The 18,928-nt window shown below is 46.3% G+C and overlaps 1 protein-coding gene across 1 annotated transcript in view; it reads left to right on the top strand.

The window, feature by feature from the left end:
- The window catches only part of parn (poly(A)-specific ribonuclease (deadenylation nuclease)), a 142,866-nt gene that overhangs the window by 35,987 nt on the left and 87,951 nt on the right, over positions 1-18,928 (top strand). The window contains exons 3-8 of the mRNA XM_038820880.1: positions 205-212; positions 1,525-1,634; positions 2,548-2,586; positions 3,266-3,308; positions 5,127-5,207; positions 8,273-8,329. Coding sequence (XP_038676808.1) covers positions 205-212; positions 1,525-1,634; positions 2,548-2,586; positions 3,266-3,308; positions 5,127-5,207; positions 8,273-8,329 — 338 coding nt within the window. The remainder of the gene's footprint in view (positions 1-204; positions 213-1,524; positions 1,635-2,547; positions 2,587-3,265; positions 3,309-5,126; positions 5,208-8,272; positions 8,330-18,928) is intronic.

The raw sequence follows: 18,928 nt of genomic DNA, 5'->3' as shown, positions 1-18,928 counted from the left end.
AATCCGAAAGTCTTTACGGACATATAAATAGCAAAAGGAGGAGTGAGGCTGATTTAGAGAATAAAAAGCATCATGCTTGGCTGAGAGCCCAGACTCCCATAAAAGGAGTTTGTTGACACAGTTGGGGAGAAGATTGACAATTTTATGATATTTTTTTTCTGTGATTTTTTTTTTGTCAATGGCTCATTATTTCTTTTGCACTAGGTAAAGAGGTATCAAGTGCTTATAGGTTTTGTATTGATACTTTAAAGGAGTAGTTGATGGGCACTTCTACAGGGTTGTAGCAGCAGCAGTTTTTTTTAAAAATTAAGTTTTTTTTTTAAGCAGATTGTCACGACCACATAAAAGATGTTTCCCTGAAGTGGCCTGTCATCTAAGAATGTGTGTGCATATATGTAGCCCCCTTTAATATATTGGTTCAATTTAAAATACCTCATTAACACTACACCCTGTATGCTTCATCCGATGCTGGTGCTTATATAGTTACATTGTATACCTTGTGTTGCCCTATTATGTATTTTCTTTTCCCTTTTCTTCCCATGTACTTGATGATCTGTTGAGCTGCTTGCAGAAAAATACTTTTCACTGTACCTCGGTACACGTGACAATAAACAAATCCAATCCAAATAGCCCAGCGCGCAAAATTTTAGTCTTAACGATGAAGGTTAGTTTATTAAATAATTAAAATATTAAATAAAAGTGATAGTTATTAACTACAAATGGAGATACAAAGATTAAAAGCACATAACAATGAGATTTCAAATCTATTTCTGAGATATTTTTGCGGGCCTGCTGTGTTCTAGTTTCTCCTTTTACAAAGTGCAGGGGTTGGAGCTTGAGGTTCGGTTTAGCAGCAGTTAAATGTACCTTTGTTTTATACGGTGTACAGGTTGGAACCATTCAGCTGCTTTCAGCATGTTTTAATTAATTATCTATGACTGGTTGTGAAAGTAGGGGATAGCGGCCTTCTGGCTGGGAGTACAATCGTAGCTTTTCATTCAGCGCGAAAAGAACATTTCTCCATTTTCATCATAAACTCCCAAGTTATGTAAAGTAAAATTCTTCTCTTCTGCACCATTCTGAATTGTTCCATTTCACATCTTGACAGCTGCACTCTGGCCCTGGATTGATAGCAGCCAATCTTGTTTAACAATCAGCCAGGGCAGTATTTTGAGCAAAAACTCCAGATTTGAAAGAGTGCAAAATGATTGTGCTGCCAGTCTCCAGATTGAAGTTCCAACTTTTATAGAAAGCCACTGTGTAGAAGGTGCAGAAATGATCAGTGGAACGTAGACAGCCCAGTTTACAGTTCCTTGGGTCCTAGCTGCTGAACATCAACTCTTTCTTGATCATTAATCTTGTTCTCCTTTACTGAGATTAATATGAAGAGATGGCAGGTGAAATGGGTTCTAATGAAGATAAAATTCTCACATACATATGGGCTCATATACATATGGGTTACGTAAATGTTTTAGTACTTGTCTTTTGGTCTTGTGTTTGAATCAAATTGTTCTGCTTTATAAGCCAGTTGTTCTGAAATGTTCAAACCGGAACTATTTAAATGTTCCCAGAGAGAAGGTTGAAGACTTGTTGAAAGATGATAACGGTAGCATTGAACTGGATCCATGTACTGGGTAAGTTGAAAATGTTAGATCTATATTTCAAAACTACTTACTTTATGGGCATTTAGGAGTTTACTTGAAAATGCACGTGTAAATTTGTGCATGCACACAGTTGAATATACGGTTGCAAATAACTTTTTTTTTAAAATAAAAAATTAAATAATGAATGCATTCTCTGCCCCTGGAGATATTTACTGATTTATGTGTGTTCACGTAACCTATGTAGCATGTGTTTGTGTGGAGAGGAATCCCAACCTAGCCCGATCCATTCTTTTACCCTGATGTTCATAGATGTGCATGCTCAGATGGGTCACTGGACAGCTAATAGAAGGGAATTGTGTACCTCCACTCCCTTGCCGAGCTTAATGAAATGGAGGCCAAATCTCGTGTACCCACTAATGCCTCGATTTAAATCGGCTAAGTCAACACAGGAATGAATCTGAAAAATTCAAGACTCGGTACCATAAGGAGCTCTGTCACCAACAGAACCACCACACAAGCTAATCGTTATATTTAATGTAGCAACTTATGATCGGGACTGCATTATCAACAATAACATTCAAATTGAGTTAGTTATATACTTGAAGAGGAAAACAAATCTGGGTGTGGGCAGAGAGCAGGGGAGTGGAACGAATGGGTTTAACATGATGGATCGAATCACCTCATTCAGTATTATAAGATTCTATCATCAGTTGACTTTTTTCCCCTTGATGTGCTTGAACAATTTCTATCTGTGCCCTAAAAATGACAAGTGCTATTTTTGCTTGTGTGCATGTTAAACATAATAATCAAATACACAAATTATACACTTGAGCTCTTGCAATGGTGTTACTTACTTTAAATTGCCTAGTTTTGCTAATCTGTATTTATAGTATTAGACATGGAGACTTCTTTTGGTTTTTACAAATATGTTTTCTGTTCAAAGGTTCCAGAGGAAGCTTATTTATCAAACTTTGAATTGGAAGTAAGTAGAGTATCTAAGTACAAGTCGTGAATATGGTGCCTTGTCTACATTCTGTGCGGCTTCACTTGTAGAATGAGTGAGGTTTCCACTGGCGAGGGATGTATTGTGAATGAAATCTGATGTAAAGCTAATGGGCAAATACTGGATGGTCACAAGATGTCAGTGTCTGTAACAGGATGTCAAACTTACAAATCGCCGAGTTGCTTAAGGCATCTATTAAATTGAAGCCTTGTGTTTGGTAACTCTCCAGGGAGTGCTGAAGTTGTAGAGCAAAAAAGGTTACAGCAAAATCACCTTTTCATTTGTGTTCATATGACATTGTTACTAAGAGTTTTGTAGTTCCTGTAATGTAAGGTTAGATTTGATTATGTTCCTGCCCAGCTTGTGAAATGAATTGATAAGCTGGCTGTAAATTCAGACTAGGATTCTTGTTCTGGGTATCTTTCTTCTGAACTAGTGAGCTTTAATTATTAAAGCAAGAATTGTTCCGTATTTAAGAGAAGTTGCAGTAAAGACAATGCAATCGGTTGGCAAAAGTACTTTTTGTTGAGGGGAAATTCAAAGTGGTTATTGGAAAGCTTACCAGAAAATATCCCAGCAAGAAAAAAATGTAAACTGTACACAGGTTTGTTTAAATACTCCACTGAAATAATTTTTCCCATTACCGTTCTTGCTTTAGGTTTCCGAAAGGAGCCCATGTAGAAACCTTGGAGAATGAAAAGGTAAGGACTTCAACATTAGATAGAAGGTAAATATCATTGTCAAAGGAAAAGGATGTGACCGAGTACATTTGTGATGGATGGTATATGTATATATATATTCAATATATTAAAGGAGCAGGAAAGTCTTATCAGCTGCAAAATATTCCAAAAGATATCATCTCCCTGGTTTTGAATTGCATTCAGAAACAGGGGGAATTTATCTTGCCAATTTTCTGTCCTCACCTCACCTTGAGTAGAAGCTCACTCCCAGGGTTTAATTCCAGGCCCTTGTTGTCTCCTGTTCCTTTGCCCATCTGATCTTTTTATGCTTTTTAAAAAGAAAAAAAAATTTAGAGTACCCAATTCTTTTTTTCCAATTAAAGGACAATTTAGTGTGGCCAATTCACCTATGCTACACATCCTTTTTTTTTAACGGTTGTAGAGGTGAGACCCACACTCACGGGACGAATGTGCAGTGACCCGGGGCCGGGATCGGTCCCAGGTCCTCGGCACCGTGAGGCAGCAGTGCTAACCACTGTGCCACCATGCCGCCTCCTAGATCGTTTTGTGCTTGACTGTGAGCAATGCCAAGCTCTTTATAGCTGCATTGTAGTGAGGGCTGATCCTTAGGTGACAATGCAAATTGTCCAAGGGCCACTGGAGAGCAATTGGGAGTGGGGTCAAAGGCTGTGTTTGGTTTTCCCATTTTCCTGTGCCTGCCCTGCCAGACCCTTAATGCTGCACCCATGTATGATGTTTATTTCTGTATCCGTTTCATTTTGGGATGTACAGCACATATTACATTATCCATTGGATAGACTTTAAATATTGTCAGGTCACCAGTGGTCAGAGGTTTTGACTTCTCTGGTTTCTAATCCAAAGAAAGGAGCTGACAATGCCCCCGTTTAATGTATATTTGAAAGATGCCACCTCTGAAAATGCAGCACACTCTCAGCTCTGCACTGAAATGTCAGCTGCGATTTTCTTTGCACTGGTATCCATGAAGTGAGACTTGAACCGACAACATGCTGACTCTTGATCTGAGAACACTACAAACTAAGCTACATGCATGCAGAAAAGGCTCATCATAGATGTGGGTTTGAGTACCGTCTATAGATGTGCCTGTAGATTCTTGTCAGAAGTATAAAGCCCAAGGTGGGCTGCATCGTATATATGTTTTGTGTCTCAGGCCCCCTTGTGCTCGGTCATTCCAGTTACAATTTTGCTGCAGTTTCTCGGCGTATTTTTCCTCCTGATGTGGATTTGCTGACTAGCCACTTCTAAGTTATCATTGAGGGAAAGATAGGGATTCAGAATCTCATTGGGGCAACATGGCTTAGAATCAGTCGTGATTTGAGGTTAGCAGAAGGTCAGAAACGTAATCTTTTATCCTTAAGCTGATAATTGAGGATGTAAAATGCAACTGTTTGGCTGCATGATGGGACCAATTTTGTTTAGACCCATATCAGAACTTGAGATCTTAATGCAAGGTGGCATTCTTGAACATGGTGAGTATCTCCGTGCTGCATTGTCAATGACCTATGACCTTCAGAGGAGATAGTAAGTTCAGATCCTGACTGCCTGTTCAGACATTGAATAGTGGTGTAAAATATTTTAATGAGTTCTGCTGGCCAAGAGTCCTCTTTCAACCAACAGAGCCTTCATCATTTTGCATTGCTGATGCTGAGTAATCTCCCCGTTTGGCGTACAATTAATTGTGTGATATGATTTTGAGATGTTTTAATGATTTTGATATGTTTTGATGATCTAGTAAGGTACCAAATTTTTAACCTGAAGGAAAGACAAATCAATGTTGAAGTGTTTAAATATATCTTGCAGAAAGAGAGGTATATTGTGGTCAGCAAGCTGGATGATGACGAACGAAGGAGACGGGAAGAACAAAAACGAGCAAAAGAGCAGGTAATGGTGCACTTGTATATTCTGTACTTATTGATACTTCGGTGTGTTTCCTCCCCATGTTCATGCAAAACCTGGCCCAATGAACTGGGTTAATAAAGGTAAATAATATGCATTTTTAAAAGAACTGAAGCTTTCCACTTGGAAATTGGGAAACTTTTAACCATGCCTTGTGGTCCTTTGGGAGAATGTCCAATTTAAGCCATCTTTAATTAAAAATAAGTAATGAAAGGACAAATCTGGTTCTACTTCCAAAAAAATGCTTTAGGGCGTAAGAATCCAGTTGAGTCGATTAGTTATTGCATTTCTAATCCCATCTCTGCAGTTAGCAACATTAGCTGTATCTGATTGAAGCTCCAATCTATCCAATTTGCATAATATTTTTGCTATTAAAGTGGCATACTCATGTAAAATCTAGTGAGTTGAATTTATAAATTCTTTATTGATAGGGCCCCTTCTGAAACTTGACAGCTGTTTTGATAATTTTTAAATACCATAATGGATAGCAGGAAGTGATTGCAAAGTTGTAATTTAATGTCAGATGTTATAAACCACAAGAGGTTTTATACCAATAAAATGAGCACCAAAATGAAATTAGTCTTGATGCGAGATGACTGCCATCCATTTGCATTTAATGAGAGTCCATTTTTAAAAGTTATTAGCAATTTATTTGTCCTGTGCGAAAGTGGAAACTGTGGCCAGATTCCAGTCAGTGATCCTTTCTGTATATGGAAAAATAAGTCGAGGCGATAGAAAGAGAAAATTTATACCATCAAAGGAGACCTTCCAGCCCACTAGATATTTTTCTCACAAAGCTATTTGAATGCTGCGGCTTATTGATCTCCGAGGATTCCAGGTTCATATCGAATTTTCAATTAAGAAAATGAAAGCTTTACCTCTATTGTTTTGAGTTCTTGCAAATTGAATTGGGGCTGTCCAACACAAATGCAGAAAACCGTGGATACCGAAAATAGGAAATAATGAAGGAAATGCTCAGCAGGTTAGGCAGGATCTCTGGAGGGAGTAAAAAAATCAGTAATGATTCGCTTGGCAAAAGTTCATCGACCTGAAACAGTAAGTCTGTTTCCCTCACCATAGATGCTGCCTAAGCGACTGGGCACTGTTTACTCTTGAACTGTTCAGCCATGTAGCAACCCGAAGGTTCCTGTGCACCAGTTGGCCTTTTGTATTTAGGTTAAGTTTTAAGCAGGGCTGTGCAAAAAGTAAATAAATTTAACTTAAAATAAATACCCAAGCACTTAAGATAAAGTGTCTGTTGATGTTGAATTTTTTTTTCATTTTCTATTTTCGTTTGAACCATCTAATCCTGTATTTACCATCTTTAAATTCCCTGTATTTCTACCATTGTTGGTAAATTGCAAACATTTTATGTTGTTCGCCCTGATGAATATAGGGATGCAGTATCGAAAGGGTGGTCTCAGCTGCTAATCCAGCCAGTTTTTTAAAGTCACTTGCTTATTTTCTCAGCAATTGAGCAATATATAAAATGAATTTCCATACACAATTGTTTTAATGTTATAGCGGGTACTCTAGAAACCAGAAGCTGGTATGAGAATGCTTTTGTTGACCTGTAAGGCCAGATTTTTCTCTTGTATCATAGCCCAGTTAATTTATTTTTAATATATGATTTCAAAGATAGGCTGCCTGTGAAACTCCACCCTTAATCCCATGATTTCTGCTGCCTGTTGTCGGAAAGTGTGCATCATTGGGGTTTAAATGGTAGCCAATATCAAAGTTAGCAAAGTTAAGATTGTCCTTGGGTATCACTGCTTTTTGGGGGAGAGAAAGAGAGAGGTGACACAGTAAATGATTGAGGCGTGTTGAGGAAATCCTTTTCCAGAACATGATCACTAAAACTTGTTGAGATCGGGAGGCGAAATCAGGAAACACTTTTATTTTCACGAAGTAGTGTTGGAAATGCGGAATTCCCTAAGAGACGGTGGATGCTGGGTCAAAGCAAATTGCCATTCTGCGAATTTGTGCACACAGCAGGATCTGATGCATTTTTTCTGAATGCAAACCTAGCGTTCCTCATTTTTGCTGAGTTATCTGCAATCACCTAGTTTTTCAAAATTCATTTACCTGCTTATTTATATGTGAGTAATTATTAAACTAGCTACCTATCTTTTGCTTTATCTCCAGAATCAAAGAAGGGTCTTAAATGTTACATGTAGTTTATCTAAAGACTCCATGGTTATATAGCTGCTCACCGATATCTTGTGCAGAGTACAAAGGGGAAAGTTGTGTGGTTCTACAGAGACTTCAAAGGGTCAATTGCACTTATCTCTATTTCCCCCTCAGAGAATGACTGTCACGATTGAAGGTCATGAGGAACTTGGATTGACATGTGCGTACAATAACCACAAGGCTTTGCAGGGGCTAAATTGAGTTATTCCCAGAAAATCCTGGATTCAATACTTTACCTGTGCCGAAATAGCAAATCTCCGATTTGGTGACAAAGATGCTGTAGCTGGCATATCTACTGCTAGATTAGGCAGAGACAAATGGTCTCCACTTCCAATTCTTGATCGCCAATTGCCAACTTTTGCTAAAGTAAACCGGGCTCAGCTGGCATGACCCTGAGGTCAGCTAGCTTCCCAACACTAGTTGCTTAAACTTTCAGGTTTAATAAACGCCTTCAAGTACTATGCCCCAAGCAATCCATGCCACTTTATTCCAGCAAGGGGTTGAGCAGAAAACTCAGTGAGAAAAAGATATTAAAATCAGTTGTTCATGTTTTTTTTCATATGACGTATCCATCTGCCCTAATGGTTCATGTGTAAATTTTAAAGGCGGAACTGATTTGAGTGCCTTAGGTTTTTATTTCTATCTCTCAGCATTTCAGTTAGTTTGTCTAATTATCGTGTCAGGTTTGCGGTTTTTAAAAAAAAAAAAATCCTCATTAACATCTGACATTACTGAGGGGTGAGCTCTTCAGATAAATTAATAATTTAGGGTTGAAACTAAGTAGTTATGAATCCTTCAATGGTGTGGATTTTTAGAAAACTAGGCCTCTGCTTTACAGTAACCAGCTGTCTTATTTGCAGGAGGAAATGAATGATGCTGTGGGGTTTTCCAAAGTAATATACGCCATTTCCAAATCGGTGAGTCCTTTTTCCGAATACAAATGAAAGTTTTATTTCCTGGATATTTTTGCAATCCCATTAGAAACGTTCCCTGTTTAACTGTTAAGATTTTTAATGCTGCAACAGGTTTATGATCCATATTTTAACTATTGTCCTGTGATTTAAGAATTGCTTTAGCCATTGTTTCAGTCTTGTGCCCCTAGCCAAGCTGTTTCAGTACAGCTACAACATTGTCCAGCAATGTGGAAAATTGTCCAGGTATGTCCTGTGCAGGGCAAATCCAACCCAACCAATACTGCCATTAGTCTGCTCTCTTATCAGTAAAGTGATGGTAGGGGTCCTCAACAGTACTATCAAGCTGAACTTGCTTTACAATAACCTGCTGAATGGTATTCTGTTTCGGTTCCACCAGGATCATTCGGCTCCCAATCTCATTATAGCTTTAGTTCAAACGTGGACAAAAGAGCGACTGCTCTTAACATCAAGGCAGCATTTGATCGAGTACGGCACAAAGAGCCCGAGCAAAACTGAGTCAGTGGGAATCCTAGGGGAAACTCTCTGCTGGGTGAAATGTTAGCTATACAAAGGAAGATGGTTATGGTGGCTGGAGGACAATCATTTCAACTCCACAGCCATCACTGCAGACGTTCCTCAAGGTAGTGTTCTAGGCCCGACCATATTCAGCTGCTTCATCAATTGCCTCCCAACATAATAGCAAAGATATGCAGGTTAGGTGGATTGGCCATGATAAATTGCCCTTAGTGTCCAAAATTGCCCTTAGTGTTGGGTGGGGTTACTGGGTTATTAGGATAGGGGGAGGTGTTGACCTTGGGTAGGGTGTTCTTTAAAAAAAAAAAATATATAGAGTACCCAATTCATTTTTCCCAATTAAGGGGCAATTTAGCATGGCCAATCCACCTAGCCTGCACATCTTCGGGTTGTGGGGGTGAAATCCACGCAAACGCAGGGCAAATGTGCAAACTCCACACTGATATCGAATCTGGAACCTTGGCGCCGTGAGGCAACAGTTGCTAAGCACTGTGCCACCCTGCTGCCCCTTCAGTTCTAATAGCATGGTGGTTAGCATCAATGCTTCACAGCTCCAGGGTCCCAGGTTCGATTCCCGGCTGGGTCACTGTCTGTGTGGAGTCTGCACGTCCTCCCCGTGTGTGCGTGGGTTTCCTCCGGGTGCTCCGGTTTCCTCCCACAGTCCAAAGATGTGTGGGTTAGGTGGATTGGCCATGCTAAATTGCCCGTAGTGTAAGGTTAATGGGGGGATTGTTGGGTTACGGGTATACGGGTTACGTGGGTTTAAGTAGGGTGATCATTGCTCGGCACAACATCGAGGGCCGAAGGGCCTGTTCTGTGCTGTACTGTTCTATGTTCTATGTTCTATATTATGGAAATGCCTCTTATCAAGTCGAGAAAAATCCAAGAACAAAAAGCTTGCTGTCTATATGTTCAAACAAAGACACTCTTTCTCCTGAGCTATCTTGCTATTTATAAACATGGTAGTGCCATAACAAATGGAAAATATTGTAGGATAGCTGACATTTGGGAGTTTGTGTTTGAAGTATATGCATGTATGTGGCATTGCAACATTTCCTGCCAAGTTGGAAGCATAGTTTGAGCATGGACTTTTATGGAACAAATAAATGGTAAAGCAGCCACCCTCCTAAATACAAGCCTCTCTGAAAATTAATGTTTTTGTTTTCCCTGGTATAATAATTACTGGATTATTGGAAGATGACTGGGATGTTGTCTCTACTACATAATCCTTAAATTTTTTTTAATTTTTTAAAAAAATAAATTTAGAGTACCCAATTATTTTTTCCAATTAAGGGGCAATTTAGCGTAGCCAATCCACCTATCCTGCACATCTTTGGGTTGTGGGGGTGAAACCCACGCAGACACGGGGAGAATGTGCAAACTCCTCCCGGACAGTGACCCAGGGCCGGGATTCGAACCCGGGTCCTCAGCGCCGTAGGCAGCAATGCTAACCACTGTACCACCGTGCCGCCCACATAATCCTTAAATTGATCAATCAGCTGTTGAGAGACTCTCCAAGCTGCAGAGATTATGTTGAATGTAGAAGCCTATCCTCTGTTTGGAATCGCCACAATGGGCACATTTCTGTTTCAAGGCACTGTTAGTTCATGTTCTGTTGCAGCAGAGGTTTGGTGCAGGAAGTGGACAGAGATTAGTTTACTGCAGCATTAGCTTAATATCCATGGCCTCAACCCAAATCCTGTCCAACTGCTGGCAGTGAGGTCTCTCACAATTGTAGTTGTGTGTTGGTCTCTTGAGCTGCCAGCTGTTGGACAAAATCAACTTCTATCTGTGTACTGTGTTGTCATGGCTGTGTAAATTATAGTGAGTCTGTAAAGTTACTAGAGAGATCCAGTGGCTGGAAGATCAATCCGGATGTTGCAAACATCACACCCCTCCCCCCTCTTCCAAATTGATGTTAATCCTTTTCCTTGGGCATCTTATCCACTCTGCCTGACTTTTGTTCTTTCCCATACTGCCCCTCTTTCCCCGTCCTCCTCCCCTGTGAGCACAAGAACTGCTTTTCTACCATCTTTTCCACGCCTGCTGCTCTCTCTTATTGTGACACTCCGTCACAGGATCCTACTGTGCAGAAGGCAGCCATTCAGCCCATCGTGCCTGCGCTAGCTCTTGTTAAAGCTGTGCGATGAGAATCCCAGCAATTTGTAAGACTGAGGGAAAACTACTAAACCACGGGAGCTATAACACTGACCAATAGGTATCTTTTTTTAAATAAATTTCAAGTACCCAATTCATTTTTCCAATTAAGGGGCAATTTAGCGCAGCCAATCCACCTAGCCTGCACATCTTTGGGTTGTGGGGACAAAACCCACGCAAACACGGGGAGAATGTGCAAACTCCACACAGTGACCCAGAACCGGGATAGAACCTGGGACCTCGGCGCCGTGAGGCAGCAGAGCTAACCCACCGTGCTGCCCCACCAATAGGTATCATTTATGTTAAAGAAAATTTTATTTAAACACCGAATCCATCACATTAGCAATACAGTGATTGCTTTCCAATTAACAGTTAAAACAGTTCTTAAATAAAAGGGGAAAAAGTTTTAACTCGCTATCTACATTTGCCACTATATATTCCAATTAAGCAACCCAGTACAGTTCAAATGCCATTTAAGTTAACAATCCGGGTTACTTTCCTCGCTGTGCAGACCTTTGGAGAGAATCCCTTTTCAGGAACAACCTGAAAATCCTTCTGTCTTGTCAGACACTGCATTCACCTTAAAATCTTGTAGCAGACTGCAAAACTAAAGACAGACCTGGTTCCTCCCATTTAATTACATAAACTATAAACATTTATGCCCCCAAAGAGGATGACCCGAAATTCGCTGGTGAATTCTCTGCCCAACCTGGATTCATACCAGATGATTCTGGGAGGCAATCTGAACTGTGTCGGGCCCTAAATTGGATTGTTCCGAACCAAAATCTCCGGTTCCATCCAGGATGGCCAGAGCTCTGGGTGGGGTAGATCTGTGGCAAAGCCAAACTATAGTGGTTTTCTTTTACATGTCCGCCCTGCAGATTCTCCAATTGACCTATATTTTTTATAATCCCCTCCCCTCTTTGTTGTTGCAAATGACTAATTGTCATATCAGACTACCACCCACATTTTGTAGATGTTGGCCCTTTCAAACACCCACCCTGAAGATGTGACACCACTCTGTTGTTTTATGACAAATTCTGTGAGCGTTTGCCTACCTCCATAGCGGAATTTATGATGCTCAACAAGTCAGATTTCCTCTCTCCTCTACACTCTGGGAGACTCTCGAGGCCATCATCAGGGGGCAAGTGATTTCATACAGGACTTACACTATGAAAATGGAGCAGTTGGAGCGACAGAGGTTGGTGGACACCATCTTGAAGGTGTACTGCCAATACTCACTGCGCCCTAACACCGGAGCTATTAATGCACAGAAAAAGGTTACAGCTCTAATTTGAACTGATGGTACTAGTAAGGCTGTGCGTCAGTTACGGTGCTCATGGGCACTTTTTTAAAAAAAAATAATAATTTTTTATTAAGATTTTCACAAAATATAAACAACAAAACAATATTAACAAGACAACCATAGTAAAAACCAAAGAACAACATCCCCCCGCCCCCAGCATCTACAAAAACAAAAAAGCAAACAACAAAAAGGAAAGAGATAACTCCCGCAACATCCAACCAACCCATGTGCACAATTCTCCCCCCCACCGAACCAATCCCCCCCCCCCCCCCCCCCAAACTGGGTTGCTGCTGCTGCCGCCGGCCTATTTCCCTACCGTTCCGCCAGGAAGTCCAGGAAAGGCTGCCACCGCCTAAAGAACCCCTGTACTGATCCCCTCAGGGCAAATTTCACCATCTCCAACTTGATGAACCCCGCCATGTCATTGATCCAGGCCTCCACGCTTGGGGGGCCTCGCATCCTTCCACTGAAGCAAAATCCTACGCCGGACTACTAGGGACGCAAAGGCCAGAACACCGGCCTCTTTCGCCTCCTGCACTCCCGGCTCTGCTGCTACCCCAAATATTGCGAGTCCCCAGCCTGGCTCAACCCTGGATCCTACCACCCTCTACACCGTGCTTGCTAGCCCCTTCCAAAAGTCCCCCAACGCTGGGCATGCCCAGAATATATGGGCATGGTTCGCTGGGCTCCCCGAGCACCTAGCACACCTGTCTTCGCCCTCGAAGAACCTGCTCATCCTCGGCCCGGTCATATGAGCCCTATGTAGCACCTTGAACTGTATGAGGCTAAGCCTCTCACAAGAAGAGGAGGAATTCACCCTTTCCAGGGCATCCGCCCACGTCCCCTCTTCAATCTCCTCACCCAGCTCCTCTTCCCATTTACCCTTCAGCTCCTCTACCGAGGCCTCATTTACCTCCTGCAGTACGTGGTACACGTCCGAAATCCTACCTCCTCCAAACCACACCCCCGAGAGCACCCTGTCCCGTACCCCACGTGGGGGCAACAGAGGGACCCCTCCACCTGCCGCCTGGCAAACGCCCTAACCTGCATGTATCTAAGCATGTTCCCCGGAGGAGCCCAAACTTCCCCTCTAACTCACCCAGGCTCGCGAACCTCCCATCCACAAACAGGTCCCTCAACCTCCTAATACCTATCCTGTGCCAGCCCAGAAACCCGCCATCGATGCTCCCTGGAACAAACCGGTGGTTCCCCCGTATCGGGGACTCCATCGAGCCCCCCACCTCCCCCTATGCTGTCTCCATTGCCCCCAAATTTTGAGGGTAGCCGCCATCACCGGGCTCGTAGTATACCTCGTTGGAGGGAGCGGCAACGGCGCTGTTACCAGCGCCTCCAGGCTCGTGTCCACACAGGACGCCATCTCCATCCTCTTCCATGCTGCCCCTTCCCCGTCTATTACTCACTTGCGCACCATCGCTGCATTGGCAGCCCAATAATACCCACAGAGGTTGGGCAGTGCCAGCCCCCCCATCCCTGCCCCGCTCCAAAAACACCCTTCTCAGCCTCGGAGTCCCATGCGCCCATACAAATCCCGTAATACTCCTGTTAACCCTCCTAAAAAAGGCCTTCAGGATAAGGATGAGGAGGCACTGGAACAAGAACGAAAACCTCGGGAGCACCGTCATCTTGACGGACTGCACCCTACCCGCCAGTGACAGCGGTAACATATCCCATCTCTTAAACTCCTCCTCCATTTGCTCCACCAGCCTTGTGAGGTTACGCTTGTGCAGGGCCCCCCAGCTCCTAGCCACCTGGACCCCCAGATACCTAAAGCTCCTCCCTCCCTGCTTCAGTGGGAGCCTACCAATCCCCTCCTCCTGATCCCCCGGGTGCACAACGAACAGCTCGCTCTTACCCAGCATGAACTTATACCCAGAAAAGCCCCTAAATTCGCTGAGAATCCTCATCACCTCTGGCATTCCCCCCACCGGGTCCGCCACATACAGCAACAGGTCGCCCGCATAAAGCGACACTCAATGCTCCTCCCCACCCCGCACCAGGCCCCTCCAGTTCCCCGACTCCCTCAACGCCATGGCCAGGGGCTCAATTGCCAACACAAAGGGACAGGGGGCACCCGTGTCTCGTCCCCCGGTGCAGCCGAAAGTGCTCCGACCTCCTCCTATTCGTGGCTACACTCGCCATCGGGGCCTCATAAAGCAGCCTCACCCAACGGAAAAACTCCTCCCCAAACCTTTCCAACACCTCCCGCAGATACCTTCACTCAACCCTATCAAAGGCCTTCTCCGCGTCTAATGCCACCACTATCTCCGCCTCCCCTTCCACAGCCGGCATCATAATGACATTCAGAAGCCTTCCCCAACTGCATGCTGCCAATCCCAGTGACCAGCTCCTTCAGCTCAATCGGCGCCCCCAGTCCCTCCACCTGCCCCGCCTCCACCTTCGGAAATCGCAGCTTGTCCAAGAAGCGCCCCATTCCCCCTCCTCCACTGGGGGTTCAGACCGGTACAATTCCCCATAAAAGTCCCTAAAGACCCCATTAACGTCTACCCCCCTCTGCACCACCTTCCCATCTCTATCCTTCACTCCCCCAATCTCCCTGGCCGCATCTCGCTTTCAGAGCTGGTGTGCCAGCATCCTGCTCGCCTTCTCCCCGTATTCATACACCGCTCCCTGTGCTTTCCTCCACTGAGCTTCCGCCTTTCTGGTGGTCAGTAGATCGAACCCGGCCTGAAGGCTACGCCGCTCCCCCAGCAAACCCTCCTCCGGAGCCTCCGCATATCTCCTGTCCACCCTCACCATCTCTCCCTCTCTCTCTGCTCTGCCCTCTCCCTATGGGTTCGGATGGAAATCAACTCCCCTCTAATCACCGCCTTCAATGCCTCCCAGACCGTCCCCACTCGGACCTCCCCGTTATCGTTGGCCTCAAGGTACCTCTTGATACACCCCCGAATCCTCCCGCCCACCACCTTGTCTGCCAGCAGCCCCACCTCCAAGCGCCAGAGCGGGCGCTGGTCCCTCTCCTCCCCCAGCCCGAGGTCCACCCAGTGCAGGGCATGATCCGAAATGGCTATGGCAGAGTATTCGGCATCCTCCACCCTCTAAACCAGCCCCCTGCTCAGGACAAAAAAATCGATCCTGGAATAGGCCTTATGCACGTGGGAGAAAAAACGAGTACTCCCTGGCCCGTGGCCTCACAAACCTCCAGGGATCCACCCCTTCCATCTGATCCATAAACCCCCTCAACACCTTAGCTGCCGCCGGCCTCCTACCCGTCCGGGACCTGGATCGATCCAATGGGGGATCCAGCACCGTGTTGAAGTCCCCCCCCCCCCACCCCAATGATCAGGCCCCCCGCCTCCAGATCTAGAATGCGGCCCAACATGCGCCGCATAAACCCCGCATCGTCCCAGTTCGGTGCGTAGACATTCACCAGCACCACCCGCTCCCCCTGCAGCTTACCACTCACCATCACATACCTCCCGCCACTGTCAGCCACCACCTTTGACGCCTCAAACGACACCCTCTTTCCCACCAGGATCGCCACCCCCCCGATTCTTCGCATCCAGCCCTGAATGAAATACTTGGCCCACCCATCCCTTCCTCAGTCGAACCTGGCCCGCCACCTTCAGATGCGTCTCCTGGAGCATGGCCACATCTGCCTTCAGCCCCTTCAAGTGCATAAACACCCGGGCCCACTTGACCGGCCCATTCAGCCCCCTCACATTCCAGGTTATCAGCCGGATCAGAGGGCTCCCTGCCCCCCTCCCCTGCCAACTAGCCATAACCCATCCCATGCCTGCCACTAGCCAGCCCCCCCCCCCCCCCTTCAGCACCCCCTGCATACTCCAGCCCCTTCCTGGCCATTTCAGCAGCAACCCGGTAGCCCCCCCCCTCCCAAGGCTAGGACCCCTCCTAGCCGTGCCCCCACCCCCCCCCCCCCCCCCCCCCTTCAGCACCCCCTGCATACTCCAGCCCCTTCCTGGCCATTTCAGCAGCAACCCGGTAGCCCCCCCCCTCCCAAGGCTAGGACCCCTCCTAGCCGTGCCCCCCCCCCTCCATAGCACTCCCGTGAGCCAGCTAACTGCTGCTGACCCCGGCAACTCCCGCCACACCTCCAACCCCTCCTCCTCCGTGCCCATCAGCAGGCCCTCCTTTCTCTCCTCCCCACCCCCCGGCCCCGCTCTTGCACGGGAACATAAAAACAAGCAACGGCCCGCGCTTCTCAGCCCTGACCCCGCCCCCATCACCCCGCAGCGCGGGAAACAAGAGGAAAGCCCGCGTTTTCGCCCAGCCCAACCCCGCCTCCTCTGGGGCAGCTCCCATTGCCGGTCCCCACCACCAGCTCCCCGCACTCACAGTTTACCTCCCTGCCCGAACCCGTCCACCAGAGCCATACAAAAAGACATCGCCCCACCCACCCTGAAGCCAACACACATCCAGCATGAAACAGAGAAGCCCCCTCCAAAAAATAGACACAGTTACATTTACATACAAAACCCCCATCCCTGACCCTCAGTTTGAGTCCAATTTCTCGGCCTGCACAAAGGCCCACGCCTCCTCCGGGGACTCGAAATAATGGTGACGGTCCTTGTAGGTGACCCACAGACACGCCGGCTGCAACATGCCAAACTTCACACTCTGTCTGTAGAGCACCGCCTTCGTCCGGTTGTACCCGGCCCTCCGCTTAGTCACCTCCGCACTCCAGTCCTGGTAGATCCGCACCACCGTGTTCCCCCACTTGCTGCTCCGCTCCTTCTTGGCCCACCGAAGCACGCACTCCCGGTCAACGAACCGGTAGAACCGCACCAGCACCGCCCGCGGCGGTATATTCGGCTTGGGCCTCCTGGCCAGTCTTCTGTGGGCCCCCTCCAGCTCCAGGGGCCCCTGGAAGGACCCAGCTCCCATCAGCAAGTTCAGCAAAACAACCACATAGGCCGCCAGGTCCGACCCCTCCAGCCCCTCCGTGTGGCCCAGGATCCGTAAATCTTTCCGCCGCGACCGGTTCTCCATCTCCTCAAACCGCTCCTGCCACTTTATATGGAGCGCCTCGTGCACCTCCACCTTCCCCGCGAGGGCCGCGGCCTCATCCTCTCTTTCGGAGGCTTGCTGCTGCAGTTCCTGGATTTCAGCCCCCTGGGCTGTCTGAGCCTCCAGCAGCTTACCGGTGGTAGCCTTCAGCGACTCCAGCAGCTCCACCTTAAGCTCCCGAAAGCAGCGCTGAAGAGTCTCCTGCTGCTCCTGCGCCCACTGCCTCCACTCCTCGAGGGCTCCGCCGGCCGCCATTTTGTTTTCCTTCCCCCGCTTTTCCAGAGGCGCTGCTGCCGCTTTTCTGCTCGCCCCACTCCTGGTCCGGACCATAGAACCTTGGGGATCTACTACAGACCCCTTCCCATGTCGGGAATCGTCGATCAAGCACCGTTGGGGGCCCTAAAAAGAGCCCAAAAGTCCGTTTCTAGCGGGAGCTGCCGAACGTGGGCTTAGCTCCGCATCGCCGCCACCGGAAGTCCTGGGGCACCTTATATGAGCGTGAGAGAAGGCCAGTCATTTGCTGGTTCATCAACTCAAGCGGCAGACCACCTCTTGAGAGATCCCTATGATTCGCAACGAGGATGGAAATCTGGTCTCCACTCCTCTCCAGGTCAATGAGACTTTCAGTTTGTATTACCGTGAACTATATGAGTCAGAGCCCCCTCTGAACAAATTTGGTATGACTAGCTTTCTGGATGGTTTGCATTTCTGGAGGGTTCCCTGTCATCAAGGAGAGCAGGAGACAAGAATTGGATTTCATTACCCACTGCCCTTACTCAAGCCTCAATTTCTTTGCCCCTTAAGGACCCTGTAGAGTGTGAGTCATACTGACCCATTTCACTTTTGAATATGGACCTTAAGCTGCTGGCTGAGGTCGTGACGTTCAGGCTGGAGCCTTATCTCTCGGGTATAACATCAGACTAGCTTTGTGAAGAGTGGACAACATTCAACACCTTCTAAACGTCATCCTCTTTCCCACCCACTGCTCCCGAACCCAAGGTTATCATGTTTTGGTTGCAGAAAATACATTTTTTTACAGTGGAATGTGATTATCTACCCAAGATTCTTGGGTGATTTGGATTCAGCCCTAAATTTGCCTTCTGGATTTCTGTTGTTTAATGGCCTTAAGGCCAATATTCGCACAAACACTGTATTTTCAAATTACTTTCCCTTGAGCAGGGGCACTAGTCCTTTCTCCCTGCTGCTCTTTGCTTGGCTATTGAGCCCTTCTCAATAACATTGTGGGTATCTGATCACTTGTTGAGGTGAATAATTCATAGAACATAGAACATAGAACAGTACAGCACAGAACAGGCCCTTCGGCCCTCGATGTTGTGCCGAGCAATGATCACCCTACTTAACCCACGTAACCGGTATACCCGTAACCCAACAATCCCCCCATTAACCTTACACTACGGGCAATTTAGCATGGCCAATCCACCTAACCCGCACATCTTTGGACTGTGGGAGGAAACCGGAGCACCCGGAGGAAACCCACGCGCACACGGGGAGGACGTGCAGACTCCGCACAGACAGTGACCCAGCCGGGAATCGAACCTGGGACCCTGGAGCTGTGAAGCATTGATGCTAACCACCAT

The sequence above is a fragment of the Scyliorhinus canicula genome, chromosome 15 (genome assembly GCF_902713615.1).
Source record: "Scyliorhinus canicula chromosome 15, sScyCan1.1, whole genome shotgun sequence".
Classification (NCBI taxonomy): domain Eukaryota; kingdom Metazoa; phylum Chordata; class Chondrichthyes; order Carcharhiniformes; family Scyliorhinidae; genus Scyliorhinus; species Scyliorhinus canicula.
This window is presented reverse-complemented; position numbering and strand designations above follow the sequence as displayed.